The sequence below is a fragment of the Manihot esculenta genome, chromosome 4 (genome assembly GCF_001659605.2).
Source record: "Manihot esculenta cultivar AM560-2 chromosome 4, M.esculenta_v8, whole genome shotgun sequence".
In the NCBI taxonomy this organism is placed as follows: domain Eukaryota; kingdom Viridiplantae; phylum Streptophyta; class Magnoliopsida; order Malpighiales; family Euphorbiaceae; genus Manihot; species Manihot esculenta.
The window spans coordinates 27,928,925-27,950,827 of record NC_035164.2 but is presented as its reverse complement, the minus strand read 5'-3'; the positions used below and the strand labels follow the sequence as shown (position 1 = coordinate 27,950,827).

Below are 21,903 nucleotides of genomic sequence, written 5' to 3'. Positions count from 1 at the left end.
ATGTTGATGTCTTCTCCTACCACAAGCGAAGTTGTTCCTAAGGCTCTTTAGGGGAGTGACTAGTTGGCCACTAGCTGGGGCTGGGCCCAGTTGGCTACCTAGGCATACGGAGATCCCAAGTGTGCCTTCACTCCTTGTAGACCGTCCCTCTGTCTACAAGGGAGGTGAGAATCATTGTAACGATAGCGTCGATGATAATGTATAATTACTATTTTACCCCTGGAATAAAATAAGTAGCTTGTACATGAATTTTAATGTTCAATTCTTTTCTTTTGTGCCTACTGTGAGGCTTCTAATGGAATGCTGCCTGTTGGCTTCGGTGTTCGCTTATATAACCTTGACTAATCAGGAAAATCATATTCACATGGTATCGAACGATTTTTAAGGCTGATTTGGCTTAAAAGTGTTCAAGTCAAGTGCTGCACGGTTCCAGGTGACTGCTAAAATCTGAAACCGTGACACTTTGCATGTGGTTTTAGCTCTATCCTTTGCTTGCTACATGTGAAAATAGGAATTTTGGATAATCCATCGACTATTAACTCGCTTTGCCTACTAGCTTGTTTTGGTCAAAAAGGGCAAATTATTTCATATTGAAATTCAAGGTTCGACCCCCATTTCCACTTAAAATATACATGTATATATCCAGCTCCAATGAATAATCCTTGCAATTCAGGTTATTGTCATGTGACAATTTCAGGGTTTCCCACATCGAAAAGGAAATGAGAACTAAGAGACTCTAAATAAGGGATTATTGTTTAGCGGTCGGTCCATCTATGTGGGATAAAACAAGGTGAACGGTTGAAGGAAATGATGAAGAGGAATTGTTATTAGATGAAAAGTTTAAATTAATTGATTATTTTGTTAATAACATAAAACCTTAATCTATATTGTAAAATATTACCAACTTTTTAATCAGTTTAGTTCACTGATAAAAAAAATGTACTAGCTGAAGATATTTAGTTTTATTATTCAAGACTTAAGTTTTAGCATGTAAACATGACTTTTTTGTTTAATACACTTTTTTAAAAAGCCTTCATATCGTATTTCAAATTAAGAAAATGTTTTAAGTTATTATAAAAAATTGAGGCTATAACTTACTAAAATTTGATAAAAATTTCTAATTTTTGTGTAGATAAAGTTATCGGCTCAAAATTTTTAATTAACTATTTACTTCAATCATCTCACTTGTCACATTAAACAAAAGAAATCAATGGAGAATTTTTTGCATTTTTTAAATTAACTTATTAAATTATAATATTAAAAATTTTACCCATTTGAGAAAAAAAAAACATAATAATAATTGATAACCGCCCGGCTTTCCTAACTCAGGAATAAGGACGGATCCAAAAGAAGGCCGCAAGTCCAAAGCCCGTCAGACCATACGTTGGAAAGACGGTCAGATTTTACAAGCCCGGGATCAGCAACCCAGGGCAATTTGGATCAGATACGAGTACAGGCCCAATAGGAAAGCAGGCCCAGTCACTCACCAACCCTGTTCGCATGCGTGACAGGGAGAATTAAATGGTCGCCTGGCGTGGAGAAGGGGTCTGACACGTTCGTACGTACGGATTTGAGTGACATGAACATGTAGCACTATAGACTGGGGGTCTTCTCTTTCAAGGGGGCTCTCTTCTGGAGGTTTTTGGGGGCTTCTTCTTCCCTCTCCTCCTTGGACTCCATTTTTTTTTATTTTTTCTCTCTGCAACTCTTGCCTAAATATACTACTCTAATTCATAAAATCTGACTTGAACGTCGGAGGGTCTCCACCGGGGCATCCCCGGTAGACCCCTGACCATTTTTCCCTATTTTGCATGTCCATTCATCAAATAGAATATTGAGAAACCCATTTGATAGATCCATATAATGGACTAAGAAGAAAACCAGATCTATTATGGAGAAAAAAATTTTATCAATGATTAATTAAGAAATGTATCCATCAGAAATTGAATTTTTTTTTTAGTTTATTAATTTATTAAAAGAATTAATCATCAAATTGAAATTTCTATATTGTTCTAAAATATGTTGAGTGGAGTACCAATATCAAAAATATGCTAGATATTAAAATGAAAACTTCCCATTAAATTTCTAGGGTTATTTTTTTTTTTCAAATTTTATATATTAAAACTCTACTTACATTGTTAATCAAAAAGAGAAATGAGTTGGATTCTGTTTTATTAAGAAAATTGTTGAACTAATTATTACTTAGTAAAATTCACACTTGTGTACTCATACTTTTAAGAATTGAATCAAATTATTTTTAATTTTTTAAAAAATTAGCTAGCTAGGCTCTATATATAAGAGAGTCTGTAAACAGATTTTCATTTTATATTCTCATTTTAATAAAGCGTTTCTTTTCTGTCAAATCAAGAAAACAAATTATTTGTTTTATTATATTTTAATCCTTTATTGTTTAAATAGAACAATTTTTTTAGATAAAACAATATTTTAAGATCTTATTTTTAAAATTTTCTTTAAAAATTAAAAATTAAAAATTAAAAATTAATTTTTAATGAGCTTTTGATAAAAAAAAATCTTAGGCATTAAGTAATTGTAGAAGTGTTATAAAATCAAAAAGTGAATTGCAATCCATGTTTAAAATAAAAATAAGATGTATAAGATTTAAATGCGACTTTTAATCAAAGTTAGGAATTTAATTTAATTTATATTTTGCTGTGATATGAGAGCAAAAATAATTCATCTTCACTATATTACTCATCATCTGTAGTTTAAGGAATTTACTGAAAATAGTATCTCACTTTACATTGCATGTGTAATTTAAGGAATTTATCATGCATCTCTTGGATCTTATTGTATAATAATGTGGGAAATTTATTATTCTTCCCTAAATTTTGTCACTTATTATTATTATGATTATTATTATTTAATCCTTATATTTTAAAAGTTACATTATTTAGTTTTCGATTATCGTGTCTATCAAAATTTAGAGTCTTTTTAAAGAGGAATAAGTCTATTCTATATAAAATTGTATTAATCATTTACTGGTGTGATAATTTTTTTTTCCTATTTTATCTCTAAAATTCTTGTATAAATATACTTTTATAATTAATGAAATATACCGTAACTAAAACCTTTCATGGTATCAAAGCTCTAACCGTTTAAAACCCTTTCTTCTTCTTCTCTTCGTTTCACTATCAGTGGGACTAAATTTGCCTCTATTTCTTCGTCTTCTTCTATACCCAATCTTAACCATAAAATTCCTTTGAAATTAACTTCTACCAATTTTCTTTTGTAGAAATTACAATTCTTACCTATACTGCATAGGTGTATGCTTGAGCATCATATTAATGGCTCGCAACCCGCTCTCGTGAAGTTCTTATCAAATAATCAATCTAATCTCGCCTATCTCTATGGATTTGTCAAGATCAGATAGTTCTTAGTTGGATTGTTGCCTCTGTTTCAGAGTCCATTCTTCCGTAGATTGTGGGTGCCGAAACAGCTAAGGAGACTTGGGACAAGCTGGTCACCTCCTACACTACTGCCACTAAGCCCAAAATTCGAGAACTCAAGACGCAACTTTATACCGTGAAGCGTGGAGATGATTTTATTGAAACATATGGGCAAAAAGTAAAAGGGATTGCTGATAAATTTGTTGCATTATAACATTCTATTTCAAATGATGATTTGGTCGAATTCATCGAAGTTGGTCTTGGACCTACACATTAACCCTTTACGCGAGCTCTTGAAGCTTAACAAGAGGATATTTCTTATGATACACTGTATAATATGCTTCTTAATGAGGAACGCCAATTACAATCGAATGAACCTGCTCTTATCGCTCCTACAACTCATTAAAAACAACCTCAAAACTTTACCCTAGGCGCAGCAAAGGTTGCAGACAGAATCGCGGGTGCAGTAGAGGTCTGATCTCTTCTTCTACTTCGAGTCCTCGTTTTTCCTCCTCTGCTCCACCACTTTTACCTACTTCGCCGGCATATACCACTGCAACCTAGCCAAATTCAGTGGATGAATCGAGTGTAACGTGTTACAAGTCTGGAGGTTTGGAACATGTGTCGCACGTGTGTCCTTCCCTAAAGGCAGGTTATAGCAACCGCATTACTCGTTCTGTTTCCAATTTAACTTGCATCACCCCTCAACAAAATTAGTCATAGATTATAGATAGTGGAACCTCGCACCACCTTACTGCCAATCTTGATAACCTTGCTATTCATTTTGAATGTCAAGGATATGAAGAAGTGACAATTGGTAATGGCTATAGTTTACCTATCTCTCATATTGGAAAGTCTAATTTGTTCATTTCTAATCATTATTTTCTTTTGGATAATATTTGCATGTGCCCACCGCTACACAGAATTTACTATCAGTCAGTTTTTTTTTGAAATCTAATAATGTTTCTGTGGAATTCTTTCCTGATTTGTTTCTTATAAAGGAATTGGCTATGAAGGCTATACTCTATCAAGGCCGAAATGAAGCTGGTCTTTATGTTCTCCCTGTTGTGCTGAGGAGTCGTCTCTTACTTGGATGCAACCTTCTCTTTAGTTGTTTTCTAGTGTTTTGTCGAAGTCTTCCTTCTATTTTAAAATTTCTTCTTTAGAAACATGGCATGCACGTTTGGGACATGCCTCTTTTGCTACTGTTAGAAAAATAGTGTCTTCTACTATTATTTTTTAGTTTAATAAAAGTCTATGTCAAGCTTGTGCTATCAGCAAAATACATAAGTTATCTTTTTCAATTTTAAGTTTTCATTCTACTAGTCCTTTAGACTTAATTTGTTCAGATATTTGGGGCCCTACTCCTATTATATTTACTTATGTCTTTCATTATTATGCGGCATTCTTTTATCATTTTAGCAAGTATACTTGGATCTATTTTCTTAAATAAAAATCTAATACATTGGATATCTTTCATCAATTTCGTATATTTGTTGAAACGTATTTTAGTCAGTCAATTAAACAATTTCAGGCTGATTGGGGTGGGGAATTTCAAGCCTTAACTTCTTATTTGCACACACATGGCATTACTCAACACATTTTCTGCCCTCATGCATTGGAATAAAATGGTTGTGTTGAAAGAAAGTATCGCCCTATTTCTGAAACTGGTCGAGCATTATTACATCATTCTTTTGTTCCTACTCGCTTTTGGACCAATGCCTTTGAAACTATTGTTTATGCACTAATCATTTGCCTACTCCATTGTTGAATTATCGTACTCCCTATGAGGTTTTGTTTACCATCAAGTCTGATTATAGTATTCTTTGTGTCTTTAGTTATTTATGTATCCTTGGTTGCATCCATATTCAAAGAGTAAGTTGGAACCTCGGTCAAAACCATGTATTTTCTTGGGTTATAGTCGTGCTTATAAGGTTATAAGTGATTTGGTCCTTTCTTGAATAAGTTTTTTTATCGCATATCATGTTCTTTTGATGAAATTGTTTTCCCCTTTCAGGCACAAGGTACTGCTACTTCCACTTCTAAATTTATGGCTGAATCCTCATTAACAATCAGTTTGCTCTTACCCATGCCCATGCCTGCCCCACCAGGTCGTGCTCATCCCAAGGTGACAAGGGCACAAACTAGTCATCTCAAGCCGAAGCATATCCAGTCCTTCAATGCTTCTATGTCTTCTACTTTAGAGCCTACTACTTATGCTCAAGTTGTCAAGCATGCTCATTGGCGTGAGGCCATCTCCAAGGAGTATAATACTCTTATTTTCAATTGCACTTGGAAACTTGTACCTCCTTCTCTCTCTCAGAATGTTGTTGGTTGTCGTTGGATGTTTAAGACAAAGAGACATGCAGATGACACTATATTGAACAGCATAAAGCCCGGTTGCTGGAGAAAGACTTTGATCAAAGACCTAGAATTGATTTTGAAGATACATTTAGCCCAGTTGTTAAGCCCACCACAATTCGTTCACTCCTTTCTATTACTGTGGCTCTGTTTACTCCTTTCTATTACTGTGGCTAATAACTGGTCTGTCACTCAATTGGATGTTTCTAATGCTTTCCTCCATAGGAAGCTTGATGAAGTTGTTTTCATGACTTAGCCATAGGGCCATATTGATCCTAATCATCCTGATTTTGTGTGTCAATTGGAGAAGTCCGTTTATGGTCTTAAGTAAGCACCAAGAGTGTGGAATCAGTGCCTCACGGATGCCTTGCAGGAGCTTGGATTCATTGGTTCCAAGACTGATAGTTCTCTATTTTTCCTTAACCATTCCTACAGAAAAGGTGTTTTCTCTCACATATCTGAATGATATTATTGTTGTTGGCTCTAATTAGAAATTTGTTGATTCAGTCATTATCAAGTTGCAGACTCGCATTGCAGTGCGAAATTTAGGCAAGTTGCACTTCTTTCTTAGCATAGAGGCTGTTTGGTGCTCTAATGGATTTTTGCTTCATCAATCTAAATATATTAAAGACTTATTGGGACGAACATGTATGTCTCAATGCAACGCTATTTCTACTTCATCCACACCTAGTGAGAAGTTGACATTAGCGAATAGTGAACATTTCCCTGATGCTACACTTTTCTGAAGTGTCGTTTGTGGCCGACAGTATCTTACGTTCACATGGCCAGACATTTCCAATGCAGTCAATAAGGTCAATAAGTTTATGCATTGTCCCACCTCCCATCATTGGACGGTTGTTAAATGTATCTTACAATACTTAAAGACTACTGCCACTCATGGCCTCTTCTTTCCTTCTCACATCGCTCATACTCTACATAGTTATTGCGAAGCTGATTGAGCGGTTGATGTGGATGATCACAAGTCCACCACGGGTTATGCCATCTTTTATAGATCAGTGTTGATTTCTTGGTTTTCGAAGAAGCAACATTCAGTTTCTCGATCGTCCACTGAGGCTAAATATAGAGTTTTGGCAACAGTGACATCCGAGTTACTTTGGGTTCATAATCTTCTCAAAGAACTCCACTTGTCTATTTTCTCTACTCCAGTTCTTTGGTGTGATGATATCAGCACTACTTATATCACAACTAATCCAGTTTTACATAGTCGCACCAAGCTGATAGAGATTGATTTTTATTTTATTCGTGATTGAGTAAACAAAGGTTGTTGCAAATTTGCTATATTTCTTCTCATGATCAAGTGGTTGATATGTTGACTAAACCATTGTTCAAGATTAAAGAAAAATAAGTCTATTGTGTATAGTATTATATTAGTCATTTATTGATATAGTAATTTGTTTTTACTTTATCTCTAAAATCTTTTATATAAATATGTGGTTAATGAAATATATGTTTAACTAAAACTTTCATTCTTTTATTAATGGTTTTAAAAAGGAGTATAATGTTCTTTTCCGCTTAAATGAAATAATAAAATAAAAAAATGACAATCTTAATCTTTGTTACAGAAAGAAAGAAGCAGCTAAACATGTTTCTGGTTAGAACCATCGTGAAATACCAAATAAGTTGCTTGTCCTGAACCGAGAAAACATGCACTGCTTGTCGAAGTGACTGAAAAGCAAAGGTGGTATTTCTGATTGGCGGGTCACATCTGTATCGTCAACCAGAATACAGCACGATTAATGAATAATCTAAAATTATTTGATAGAATGAATTTTAATACAGCTTGAAGTTACTTATTTGAGACATTTAGATGTAATATAATATTTTAAATATTTATAATATAATATATTATATAAAATTTATATATTTATTTTGATTTGCATAAATTTAATAATATGTAAAAAATAAAATTTAATTAGTTATAGAAAAACTACTATATAAAAATATAAAAAAAAATTATTAATTCATCTCTCAATTTTAAAAAATATATTAAAATTTTTTTCATATTTTAAAAATTTATAAGTTTAATTAGTTTTAACCGTTAAATATTATAAAAAGAAACTCTAAAATATTTCTAATACAAAAGTATTAGTTAATATTTTTTTAAAATTAAAAAATTAACTAATAAATTTTTTAAAATATCAAATATTTTTTAATATATTTTTTAAAATTAAAAAATTAAATAATGAGTTTTCTCATATTATAATAACTAAATAATATTTTTTTATGAATTAATATTAAAAAGTGATATCAACTGATTGATATTTTTTAAAAAATACAAAACAATGTAATTGTTTAAGTTGTTATATAAATTAAATAAATTTTAATACATAAAATAATACCAAAGTAATAAATATCTCTAAGCGGTCTGCTAGGTCAAAATGGATTATATTCTTATTAACAGAAATTTGATATGAGCATAATTAAAAAATCTAAATGCTTTATTATATATGTTATATAAGAGAATACGATTAATTAATACAATATGATTTGATACGATTCAATCTATTTATCAGATTTGATATAACCTAATATTATTTAGTTGATACATTTTAATATAAATTTAATATTTTTAATATTTATAAATTTTTATTTATTTATTATAATTATTAAATTTTAATTTATTTAAAAAAATTAGCAACGTTTAAATATTTTTCTAAAATAGTCACTCGGTTAGATGTAAATGAATTTTTTAGTGAAATACATATATAGTCTATCTTAAATGGTTTAAAATAATAATAATAAAAATTTTATTTTTTAGTTACTACAATATTTTAATTTGTAAATTTTTAAACTTTATCCATTGAAATTCCATTTGAAACTCAAATATCAGATTAATTATTTTATTAAAAATAATAAATATAAATTAATTATTAAATTAAATTTTTTATAAATTTATTCATATATTTTTAATTAAATAAATATTTATTTAATTAATTTTATAAAAAAGCACTTACAATCTACTCACTTTACTTAAATATGTAAAATAAATATAAAAAAATTGCGTAGGTATTATAAAATAGGAGAACTGATAGCAAATATTACATAAAAGGCAATTTGTATTTTTTTTAATTTAATGTAAAGAAAAAAATTAAAAAATATATATTTATAAATTTAATTTGATGATAAATAATTTTTTTAATTATTTTAAATTACATAAAATAAATTATATATAGATTTTATCAGAAAATTTATTAAAATCTCATCGAAATAATTATTTAATAATGACTTTTTTTAAGAATAAATTATTGATTAGCTATTATAACAAATCAATGATTAAAATTTAGTGAGGATCGATGAAAATTATCCTACTAAATAATAATAAGTGATAAAATATTGAAATTTTTTTTAATAATATATTATGAGATTTTTCACTTCTTTCCATTCTTCTTTTCTTCCCTTTCATTTGTTTCCATCGCCAAACAGCACACTGGTAGTAATAACTCCGTAAGATCCGTACGTTCTTGTTAAGCCACTAGATGAAACTGGAAACGCCATCACTACCACCACGTGGAAGTGGATAAAACTCATATTTTGCTGTCTCCAGCTTGTCATGTAAAACGCACAACCATGACCACCACGTGAATACACAACAATTCCCCTGTTTTTTTTTTTTAAACATTCTTGTATGAAATTTTATAATTTTAAAATAAATAATTTTCTCCTGCAATCCCTTAATTTTATTTATATTTTAATTTAATGACTCAAGTTTAATTGCTTTTTTAAAATTCATTGAATTTTAATTTAATTATTATAAAAACTCTTCTTTACATGTTATTCTAGATTTTCAGATTAATAAAAATATTTTTTTATGGTTTCTTCAATTTCTCTTTAAATTTATTTTTTTTCTTTTTTTTTATAAAAAGTAGATATTAATATGTTGAGGATATATGCAATAATTTTGATAAAAATAAAAATATTTTTAAATCCATAGTAAAAATGCATAGACTTGACTAGGTTCGATTTAATCGTGAATCAAACTGATTAATCAATTTTAATTTTTAAATAGGATTAGAGGATCGGTTACGATCTTTCTTTTATGAATCAGAATTAAAATCGATCGATTTGAATCGATAGTCTAATTTAATTTCAGTTTAATTTTTAAAATATTTTTTTATAAAATTATGATACGTAAAATTAATATATAAATAAGTTAAATTATTAAATAATTAAGTTTAATTTTTTTATTTATAAAATATATTATTTATATTTAAATATAACATTATTTTATTTTTTATATTATATGTAATATTATTTTATTTCTTATATTATGTAAATAGATGTATTTTGTATATTTTACTTTTTTAATAAAATATATATTATCAATATTTAAGACTCCTATTTACTTTTTTATATTCTATTTAATTTTATTAAAATTTTTTCAAATCAAAATTAGATTCATCGTTCACGATTTAAATTTAATTTGAATCAAAATTAAAATCATAAAATAATAACCATAACTACTGTAATATCAAACTAAAACTATTTTTGAACTGTTATAAATCAGACTGATTTTAATGTGATCCGCAAATTGAATCGAACCGTCAGTTCCAAATCAAAACCGGCCCTTGGCCAGGTCTAGAAATGAGCCATCGTTTTACAAACGTCTCGCGCGAAACAGGGAATTACTGCTCCCTACGCGTAGTCTCCGTACTTAACATCGGAAATTTCCGATTAGAGACGAGGAGGAATGATCGATACTAAGGAGAATCGTGGACGATAAGGGTTTTACACTTTTAGATCTACCTCTGTCTTTCTCTACCAACATTTTAAGGGAACAAAAATTCTCTTGTCGAAACGAAACGTAGCGTTTCACGTAGCAGCATCTGTTCGATTCTCGTTGGACCTCTCTCTCTCTCTCTGTCTCTCTCTCCCCTTTTCTTCCCTTTTCTCTTTTGGAGGGAATTCGATTTTCTTTTGGCGGGAATTCAATTCCTTTTGCAATCTAAATCTCAGTTGTTTTTGTTTTTGTTTTTTGAAACCACTGGTTTGGAATCGAATGTAAATGTTATTGAATTTGTATGTCCCATATGTGCATAACGTAAGCTGCTTTTAGAGAAGAGGAAACAATGGGAGTATCAGATAATTCAAAAGGGCTAATCCTGGCTGTGGCATCCAGTGCTTTTATTGGGTCGAGCTTCATTTTGAAGAAGAAGGGGCTGAAGCGAGCTGGTGCTGCTGGAACTCGAGCTGGTTTTGACTTTACTTTGTTAAATTTTTAGCTTTTTTTCTTTTTTTAATTGGGTAGTAATCGTATTGCTCATTTCTGGTTTTGTTCGTTGAATATGCTTAGATGATCTGGGTTTGGATATTATTGATTTAAATTATATTTCTATTGACCCTTTTTTAGTAATTAAGGAGTGTTTTGATTGTGCGTTTGAGGATATTTCTTCCTATTGAATTGAATCCACAACTGCTTGAAATTCCATTTTTAATTCGTTAACTTGGTTGAATGCTGTCAAGGATACTTCTAATGAATGGGATATCAGTAATAGCATCGTATAATCTTGTGTGGAAGTACTGTGTTGGAAAATTTCTGTATTTTGTTGAAGATAAAAAGCAAACATATATGCTTCTTTTTGGGATTGTTATTTCTGTTTTTGATTTGCTTTTGCCTTGTGAATACTTTATGCCTTTATGGGACACAAGTGTTTTGAGTTTCTGAAGCAAATATCCTACGTGGGTGCTTGTCCTTTGTGGGTTTACATTTTTTTGTACTTAATTTGTAGGCTTTTGCTGCCTCCTTGAAAGTAACAAGAACTCCATTATTAATTAGAATGTTTGTATATTTGAGCTTTCAGTTGACAAAAATGTTACTGTGATTATGCATGATCCTTTATTTATAACTGACCTATTTTTCCTAATTAATGCAGGCGTGGGAGGTTATACCTACTTACTGGAGCCGCTATGGTGGGCTGGCATGGTGACAAGTAAGTTCAGAAATATGAGTGCAAGTTTCTCTCTATCTTTCCTCTGTCCACCATCCCTCCTTTGGTATACATGTCATCCAATGGGCTATTAACTTTACTTTAATAACTTCTGTGAAACAGTGTTTGTTGGAGAGATAGCAAACTTTGTGGCTTATGTTTATGCTCCTGCTGTTTTAGTGACTCCTCTAGGTGCACTTAGTATAATTATCAGGTAAATGCAGATTTTTCTAAACATTTTGTTGGCTGGTGTCTTCTGATATAAGGGGTAACCATTTATTCTAAAAGTAACATGTTTGGTGTAATCTGAATAGTGCGATTTTGGCACACTTCATGTTGAGGGAACGGCTGCAGAAAATGGGTATTGTTGGATGTGTTTCTTGCATTGTTGGATCAGTAGTGATAGTAATCCATGCTCCTCAAGAACATACTCCTAATTCAGTACAAGAAATTTGGACTTTTGCAACCCAACCAGGTTAATATCCTTCTTTTTTATTTTTTTAAATCTCTATTCTAGCACCATACTCTTCAATAATTACTCATTACTCTTTTTTGGGGGTCATTTTTGCAGCATTTTTAATATATGTGGCAGCTTCACTTTCAGTGGTGTTAGCTTTGATTTTGCACTTTGAACCTCGCTGTGGGCAAACAAACATATTGGTCTACTTGGGAATTTGCTCTTTAATTGGTTCAATTACGGTAATTTTTTTTTTGGGAACTTGATGTTATTAGGGGTGATAATGGCGTATGAACCAATCCAATTTTGTTATTTCAGTGTTTGGATGATGTGGTGAACTCTATTTATTACTCTGCTACTCATGGAAGAAAAATGAGACTACTCTTTTTTTTTTTTGGTTTTTCGTAGGGGAGAAAAAGAATGACTAAGAAAAAAAGATCAAGATTATAATCGGGATTATTTTCAATTTGGGTGTCATATTTATTCTTGTAAAAAGATATAAATATTTTAGAGAAATAGAAGAATATGTATTAGGTGAGGAATGAGGTCTAACAGAGTTTGGATATCATTAATATCCATGATATATGTGCAAGAAATGAAAAGTTTTCAAAGCTTGACTTTGTGTATGTGTTATTTTTTCATTTTTTCCCTGGTTGGATGGGGAAAGGGATTGTTTAGCTCCTCCAACCTATATTGTAAGTTTGTTGCTGATTTTAGGTGTGTACTCTATGATTTCTTTTCCTCTTCTTCCCTTATTGTGTTCAGGTTGTAAGCATAAAGGCCATTGGAATTGCAATAAAGCTTACATTGGAGGGAACAAGTCAGATAGCCTATCCACAGACCTGGTTTTTTCTTACAGTTGCCGTGATTTGTGTAATTACACAATTAAATTACCTCAACAAGGTAAATTTCAAAGTCATCCATATTTGTAGTTGTTCTATTCGCTTGTTCTTTTTTATGGTTGCTAAATAAGGTGGCTTACTTTAATCTTTGTTTATGTTGATGAGTTATTGTGTTAAGGTTGTTAATATGGTTCTGCTCTGGTCATATTGATTCCTCTAACAGAATCCTCTTGTTCTTCCTTGCTTCTTATTCCACAATTTTCTTGCCATATCACTCAATGGGGACACAATTAGGTATTTTGGCATAAGAGGGATCCCTTTGTTAACTTTCATATTTTTAATTTGTTATAATTGAAACCTCAGGGGCATTACATGGATCATACGAAGGGGGAACTTGTGCACACCTAGGAAGCATGGAAATCTCTAGAAGGCCATCATTCTTGTGTCGGACTTGTTTCGACTCTTTGAAACCATTCAATGAACTTTCACTGTTAATTTACAATTAAAAATTTTACGATGAATAAAAACAAAGAAACTAAATGAATTAGAGTTTTAATTGGATTATTGAAATTAATATTTGTACCCAACTAACTTTAAAAAATGTTTCTTTCAAAAAAACAAAGAAAAAAGTCATATCAATATGTTTAATTAACATATTTCAATGCATGCTTCCTTAATGTTCTATATTTTTAGACTTCTTGTGTCCAACTTTTTAGAATATTCCACATTCTTGTGTCCCATCTCCTATCCTATTTTGTTTCCATGTACCTTGGAGCATGTGTGAACAATGCACACACACCATTCTCATTGATACTATCTTATAAAATTTGGATAAATGTCTGGAATTGCCCATGGCAATGTTGCTACTCATGGATAATTCTAAGTGGGGTGTATTGTGAAGAGCTCTTTAATTCATGACCAACTTTATCATAATCCCTAATTTCTTGATGAAACCTAGTTTGTGGCCAGCCCATTTTGGATTAAATTGTTTTATCATTCACATGCGTTAGGGTTAGAATTAAGGTCTGATTAAGCTTCAACCTACTCCACTTTCATTATCTAACTCTGATTTTGTTAATTGTTCAATGCTTGAATTATGTTTAGTTTGCTACATTGGATATTTGCATTTTAGTGCTCGGATAGATAAATTCTGTTAATAATTACTAGATCATGAAAAAATAAATGGAATGATAAAATTGAAACAAATTGAAGGGCATTGAACTATCTAATGCAAGCTCCAAGTTGAGAGTAATGCTACAAGGATAACAAAGCATTCTTTTCTCTTGATATGAAAAGTATGGATAATAAAGCATTCTTTTTCTTCTGAGATAGAAAATAATTATTTGGTTAAATTTTAGATGATCTATCGAGAATATAATTATTACTATTATATATATATATAATTTTTTGTTCTATTTTATTTTATATAACATAACATGTCCAAGTGCTCATGTTTAAATCTAAATCTATATCTATATCCCTGTATTTTCCATTTAAAGACTTGAGAAGTCAGATATGGGGATATGTATCCATTTTTTACTCTCGTACTTGAGTCTAAGTAACATAGCATGTGGTAACTAAATCAAGAGTTTAATTTGGGTCAATTTTCATTTTAGGGTTTTAATTTGGTTCAATTTTAATTTTAGGGTTTCGGAACCCTTACTCCCTAAATTGGTACTACTACATCTAGGGCCCTCCACTTACCTCATCGCCACCACCAGCAGGGTCGATAGAGTTTCGCCGGCTTGTCCTCAACTTTCGGCGCTGAATCTCTGAGCGAGTGAGCCTCGTGTGCCAGCACAGTGGCGCATGAGCTTTTGTTTCTGCCGGATCTTTCTCTTCAGGTGTTGTTGGTGTTTTCCCAGCCTATTTCTGGCCACTTCGTGCTGCTTCTTGGTCGTCTTGGTGTTGGATTAGGTTGTCTTGGTGTTGGATTAGGTCTTCTTGGTGTTTGCAACTTTTATTAGGTTATTTTAAAGGTTCTTTATATGGGACGCCTCCTCCTTTGCTTAGATATGTTGTTTTATTGTTGTTTCCTAGTCTGAGCATAGCAAACATGAGAGCGACTAGTGAGGGTAATGCAAGTGCTCCTCATAGTGCTTCGTCTCTTGGTAATGCTTCATGGATTATTGATTCCAACGCAAATAGACACATGATAGGCTTTTCTAAAGACTTTCTTAATTACCTTCCATGTCTAAACAAGGATACTATCTGAATAGTCGATAGCTCTTCTACTCCTATCTTTGGAACCAGTTCTGTTGGTTGTACTCTAAATATTAAGCTATCCTCTGTTCTTCATATTCTTCATTTTCCTATTAATCTTTTATCAGTTAGTGTTTTTACCAAGACCTTTAACTCTAAAATTGAAATTTTTTTCTAATCATTGTGTTATTTTGAATCTTCAAATTGGAAAGAGGATTGGCTATAGTAGACTGCATGATGAGTTGTACATATTGGAAGGGAACCCAAGTTCTAGTTCATCTCAGGCCTTTTTTGGAGAAAATATGAATGTCAATTTGGAAATCATACAATAGCACTGACAGTTAGGACATCCATCTTTCTATGCTTTAGAAAAACTTTATCCCGACTTATTTTTAAAAATTTGGTTTGGTGATTTATTTTGTAATGTTTATGACTATGCTAAGCATACACAAACCTCTTATCTCTCAAGTAATAATAGGAATATGATTTCTTTTGTGACGATTCATTCTGATGTTTGGAGACCTACTCAGATTGTTACACTATCTAGTAATCATTAGTATATTACTTTTATTGATTGTTGTTCTTGCATGACTTGAGTTTATTTGCTAAAGACAAAAACTGAAGTGCTTTCTTGCTTTCAATTATTTTACAATATGATTTGTATTCAATTTGATGCTAAGATAAAAGTTTTAAGAGCTGATAATGGCATAGGGTACATGGATAGTTATTTTTCTGCTTATCTGGAGTGTAATGGGATACTATATCAAATTAGTTGTCCTACACTAGTTTCCAAAATGGTATTGCTGAAAGAAAAAATAAGCACCTATTGGAAATAGTCAGATCTCTCCTTTTCACCATGAATTTTCCAATGGGGAGATGCAGTCTTATCTGTAGCTTATCTCATTAATAGAATGTCTTTCAAACCTCTTGCCTTTAAAAGCCTTTTAGAGATGCTACAAGGGAAAAATACTTATATTGTTCCACCAAAGGTGTTTGGGTGCATGTATTTTGTTCATATTAGGACAATTGGAAAGTTAGATCGAAGACCTCTTAAATGTGTGTTTGTTGGGTACTCTTCCACACATAAGGTTACAAGTGTTACTACCCTCCATTTGAAAATAATATTAGTGCTACTCTGTGACCTCTTTAGGGGGAGGATAATAAGAGAGAAGAGATGATTTCTAGTCCTATTACTCTAAAGCATTTTACTAAAGAGGAGATTACTGTACAGGGGAGACTACTGGTGTGATTAGGAAAAGATAATTGGATGTTTGGATAAACTTGATTTAAGGAGATACTCAAGAAGAGACAAAATAGAAGCAGAAAAAGCTATTGTGTAGCCTACTCAGTGTCATAAATCTTTCTCTTCTCTATTTGGTGAGTCCATCTCTAACCCTTGAACTCATTGATGATCCAAATAAATCAATTGCTCAAAAAAAAGGAGTTAGGTTTTGTACAAAACACTTTATTTTTAACTTTCTCTTTTATGATTCTTTGTCTTCGTCTTATAGAGAGCCTTTGCTTTGTCTATTTCTTTTGTATTTATCTCACAAGATTAGAAGGAAGCTCTCTAAGATTCTAAGTGGAAGAGAGTAATGATTGAACAAATAAAAGTGACTAAAAGTGAGCCTTGGGAGTTGGTGTCTCTTCCACTTGAAAAAAAAATCAATCAACTACAAATGGGTGTTCATCGTGAAATACAAAGTTGATGGATCAATTGAAAGATTCAAGGCCAGATTACTTGTCAAGGGATACACTCAAACTTATGGAATGAATTGCCAAGAGACATTTGCCCTTGTTGCCAAAATGAACTCAATTAGAGTATAGCTATCTTGCGCTGCCAATCTTGACTGGGACATATAGCAATTAGATGTGAAAAATATATTCCTCCACGGAAATTGAGAGGATGAAGTGTATATGGAAATCTCTCCTGATGAAAAAACACAGGAAAAAGTATACAGGTTAAAGAAGACTTTGTATGGGTTGAAGCAGTCACCCAGAGCTTAGTTTGATCTATTCAGCAGAGCTATAGTTTTCTTTGGCCATCAACAGAGTAATGTTGTTGATCATATTCTATTTATCAGACATTTAAGGGTAAAATTACTCTTCTCATAGTCTATGTTGATGATATAGTAATGATAAGAGATGACACTGAAGAGATGACTCAGCTAAAAAAGCTTTTGACTCAGGAGTTTGAAATTAAAGATCTAGAAAAATTTCAACATTTCTTAAAAATCGAGATTGTCAAATCAAAGAAGAGAATTTTTATTTCTGAAAGAAAATATATTTTGGATCTTTTGGAAGAAACTAGTATGTTAGGCTGCAAATTAGCAGAAACTCTCATGAAGAACAATCACAAGCTATAAGTATGGATAGATAAATCAGTGGATATTGGCAAATATCAGAAGTTGATAGGCATACTGATTTATCTTTTGCATATTCGACCAAACATAACATATGCAGTCAGCTTAGTCTATCAGTTTATGCATAATCCCATGAGGCTCACATACAAACTGTTTCTTGCATTTTGTGATACTTTAAGTGATCTCCCGGAAAAGGTCTCCTATTCCTTAAACACGGTCATCTTTGCAAAAATGCATTCACAGATGCAGCTCGGGCTGGGTCTCTTGATAATAGGAGGTCGACTACTGGTTACTGCGCATTTGTGGGAAGAAATCTTGTCACTTGGAAAAGTAAGAAGTAAAGTGTTGTTGCTCGATCAAGTGCTGAAGCTGAGTGGAGCAATGACATAAGGTGTTTGTGAACTCTTATGGTTTCAAAGATTATTGGAGGAATTGCAATGTTGGAGAGGGACAAACTACTCTTGTACCGTGACAACAAAACCGCTGTCAGTATAGCTCACAATCTGGTTCAATATAACTGAACGAAACACATAGAGATTGATCAACACTTCATTAAAGAGAAGCTAACAAACGGTGTCTTGATATTAGATCACATGACTTTTGAGAAACAGCTAGCCGATGTATTTACTAAAAGGTTCAACAACAAGACATATCACGTCTTAGTTTGCAAGTTGAACATGTGTGACATTTAGCACCAACTTGAGGGGAGTGTCGACCAACGTAAAACATCCCTATAATTATGCTTGATTATAGGGATTTTATTTTCTAGCTTTATTGTAAATATTTCTAATTAGTTGTGTTGTAAATATTTCTAATTAGGTTGATTCTTTATGTATAAATAGTTGAACTTTGTAAGATCAATTCAATTTGGAATAGAATAAAAAATTCCTCCTAAAATTCTTCTCATTGTGTTACCATTATTGAGAATGGCAAATCTGAAGCTTCTTCCCAAAAAGGTCGCGCATGTATTTGTGGCAACCAACCTAGGTGTAGCTTTGGGTTGGTGAAAGGCTATTCTCTTGAGTCATGATACTTCAGTATCCTCTTGAATTTGGTGAACTTCAAATTTTCTTTGTGATTTTTGGGGATAAATCAGAATATGAACCAGGATCTAGAGTTTGGTTGTTTGGTTACCTGCACATGGTTTTATGTCTGGAGTGCCGTTTGAAGAGAACTTTGTTTTGGCTTTCCCAGAAATATGTGCTGGTTAGTTTGTTGAGATGAGTAGGCATTTTTCTTTTTCTTCTTTTTTTTTTTTTTAAATGGTGGGAGGAAGTCCTGCATTTGTTGAAAGTCTAATATATGGTTGATGTCACCAACTTGTCCATTTGAATGGGTGGTTGAAAACTGTTGATGATCATGGAACATAGTGCTTTGTGTGGGATAGCTTGGAGGAAATACTGAACCAGATGACAGTAGACCACCTTTGCAATTTAGTGCTAATTGCTTTAGGGCATATTATGGGTGATTGTTAGTTGCAACTGAAGTCCCTTTATACTCAATTCCTACTCACTAGTGAAGAATATTCAAGGGAATTTGGTTTTCATGTGTAAAATTGCCACCTCGCTCAGAGCCTTGCAGTGTGCTGAAGTTTTGAAAACAAAATGTTATGTACATTATTTTCTTAACTTTATTTTTCAGTTCCTGTTCTGTTTAATTGTTATCAGTTCATGTCCAGTGATGTTTATGTTATCATTGTTCAGGCGTTGGATACATTCAATGCAGCAATTGTTTCTCCAGTATATTATGTCATGTTTACAACTCTAACTATCATTGCTAGTGCCATAATGTTCAAGGTAAAATGCTTGATACGTCTTATGGATCTGTTTCTTCAGTTGAAATTTGATACATTAGAATTACCCAGAATCAGAGCTCAAATTGTATTTTCTTCATATTTTCTACAGGATTGGTCTGGCCAAAATGTGAGCAGCATAACCTCCGAGTTATGTGGATTCATCACTGTTCTGTCAGGCACAATCATACTTCATGCGACAAGAGAACAGGAGCCACCTCCTCCTATAGGTACATATGAGCCTCATTCTTTTACCCTGGGGTCAAAAAAGGGTCTGGTGTTGTGCTGGTGGTGCTAAAGTTAAGTTAGCTGCTTGTAACCCATTTATTTGTTGTCTATGTTAAGGAGATAGTGGATATGCTCAACAGTATATCTAATGAATGAGCTATAGCCATTCTTCTGCTAGAGCTTGGACATGGAGAGTTTACAAGCAGTGATTTTGGGAACAGCTGGTTTGACAGTTGACACCAAATTCACAGTTGCATGTCTGCACCATAAAAAGAACTGATAACAGTCAAAGTACAAAATGTTTGTTGAGAAGTGAATTTTAATGCCCTTTTGTTGGCACATACCCAAAAATCTTATGATTTCTGTATCATGCCTGAACAAATTTTCTGGTTGCCTGTCAATTATTATCTTCTGAAATTCAGGTTACAATGTTGGTATATTTGACTGCTTGATATGATCCTTCCATAAGTATGATTGTTTTATCTGCTTTTGTTTGTAGGAAGCTTGAGCTTATGAAATTGTTTCTTATTCTCCACTTTCTGTTTGTTTTCGCAGGAACTGTGACATGGTACGTTAATGAAGATTCTGTTAAATGTCTTGAGGAACATTTAATAAACATACAAAGTTCGGATGAGCAATGAATCTTTCTGTTTTGAGATGATTGTGAAAGGAAGATAATCCCTGTTGGAGCAACTCTGCGATCAGTGTTCGCAATATGTATTTTCAGAGGGAGAAGCTCCTTGTTTTTTCTTCACAAACATCTGAGGTTGGCATAGTGGAGTGGTTTTTTGTGTATGCCATGACAAGTTGTGGGAGGCGGTCCTGAGTCGGAGCAACACCTCTCAAATTTTGGATCACATTAGGCATTCCAAACTATGAACAGATCTGAGGTTGCTGTGTTAGAAGTAGTACAGAAAAAAGGCTGCACAGATCTATAACAGGTCAATGATGCCCCCATAGCCTATCATGCATTTGTAAATATTGATAGTCACCTATTCTCTTCAATTTATGGTTTCAGTGATGCCTTTCATGATCAATTTGGTTGTTTCTTGTGTGTATTAATCCATTGTTTTGTATTTTATTCACTTTTTTACTACCAAAAGTTCGCCATTTTGCAAAATACAAAGTTTGGGTTGTGATTTTGAGTGAAGTTCAAGTGCAATTGTTATAATATTAAGTTCCTTCCTTTTTTAGATTTGAAGAGTTCGAGCTGCGACAACATGATGCCTTGCTACTCGTGTCGTGCACGGTTTCTAGGAATCGGAATCAAATTGTAGAATTGTATTGAATCGAATCGAAATAAAAAAAAAAACCGATGATTAGAATTGAATTTATTTAATTATTTAATTTTAATTTTAATCTGCAATCGTATTGAATCGAAAATTTAATTTTATTTATATATTTATTTTATTTATATATTTTTTAAAATAATTTAGTGATATTATAATTCGAATTTATAATTTCAATAATATATTTTATATATTATATAATTTTAATAAAATTATACATATATAATTGAAATATTATTTAATTATTATATATTTTTTAGTTAATTTAGTTAATTAATTATAATTTATTTTATCTGAATAGTTTATATATATATAAACTATACTAATAAAATATAAATTATTAAAATATGCATATATATGTACATGTGTATATACTATTATTATTAACCATCTCACAATATAAAATTATTATATATTTTAGTTATTGGTTAATTATTAAATATATATAATAATATAACTTAATTAATTAATTTTAGTTTGTTTTATCTAAATAAATTATTTATATGCTATTTTATTAAAGAATTATACTAATAAAATATAAGATACTAAAATAATTATATATTGATGTATGTATATGTACTTATAATTGTTATACGTATATAATTATTATATATTTTAGTTAGTTAAAAGTATATAATTATATATTTAATTAATTTAATTTATTAATTATAATTCATTTTATTTAAATAGATTATATTACATATTATCTCTCTATTAGTAGAATTTTTACTAATAGAATATAAATCATTAAAATTAATTACATATGTACTTATTATTATCTTGTATATATATAATTGTTAATTAGATTATATATATTAATAAAATATAATTTAATAAAATTAAAAATAAATTAAATTAAATTAATTTTAATTGTTTTTTATTTAAAAAATATAAATTTCAGCTAAATAATTTTGCTGTAGAAAACAAAGGAAATTAAACAAACTTGCAACAGTATTAAATAAAACTTGTTTAATTAAAGTTTATTTCTCGTTAAAAAATTATAAAAAAGTTTTAAAA

General features: G+C 31.4%; 1 protein-coding gene across 1 annotated transcript; it reads left to right on the top strand.

Moving 5' to 3' along the window:
- Nucleotides 1-10,388: 10,388 nt before the first annotated feature.
- Nucleotides 10,389-20,747, top strand: LOC110613740 (probable magnesium transporter NIPA6). The gene is made up of 9 exons (XM_021755017.2): nt 10,389-10,979; nt 11,660-11,716; nt 11,837-11,927; nt 12,028-12,188; nt 12,285-12,412; nt 12,936-13,073; nt 19,281-19,373; nt 19,482-19,599; nt 20,153-20,747. Exons 1-9 carry the CDS (start codon nt 10,856-10,858, stop codon nt 20,236-20,238), a joined length of 996 nt encoding a protein of 331 aa, XP_021610709.1. The 5' UTR covers nt 10,389-10,855; the 3' UTR covers nt 20,239-20,747.
- Nucleotides 20,748-21,903: the final 1,156 nt, after the last annotated feature.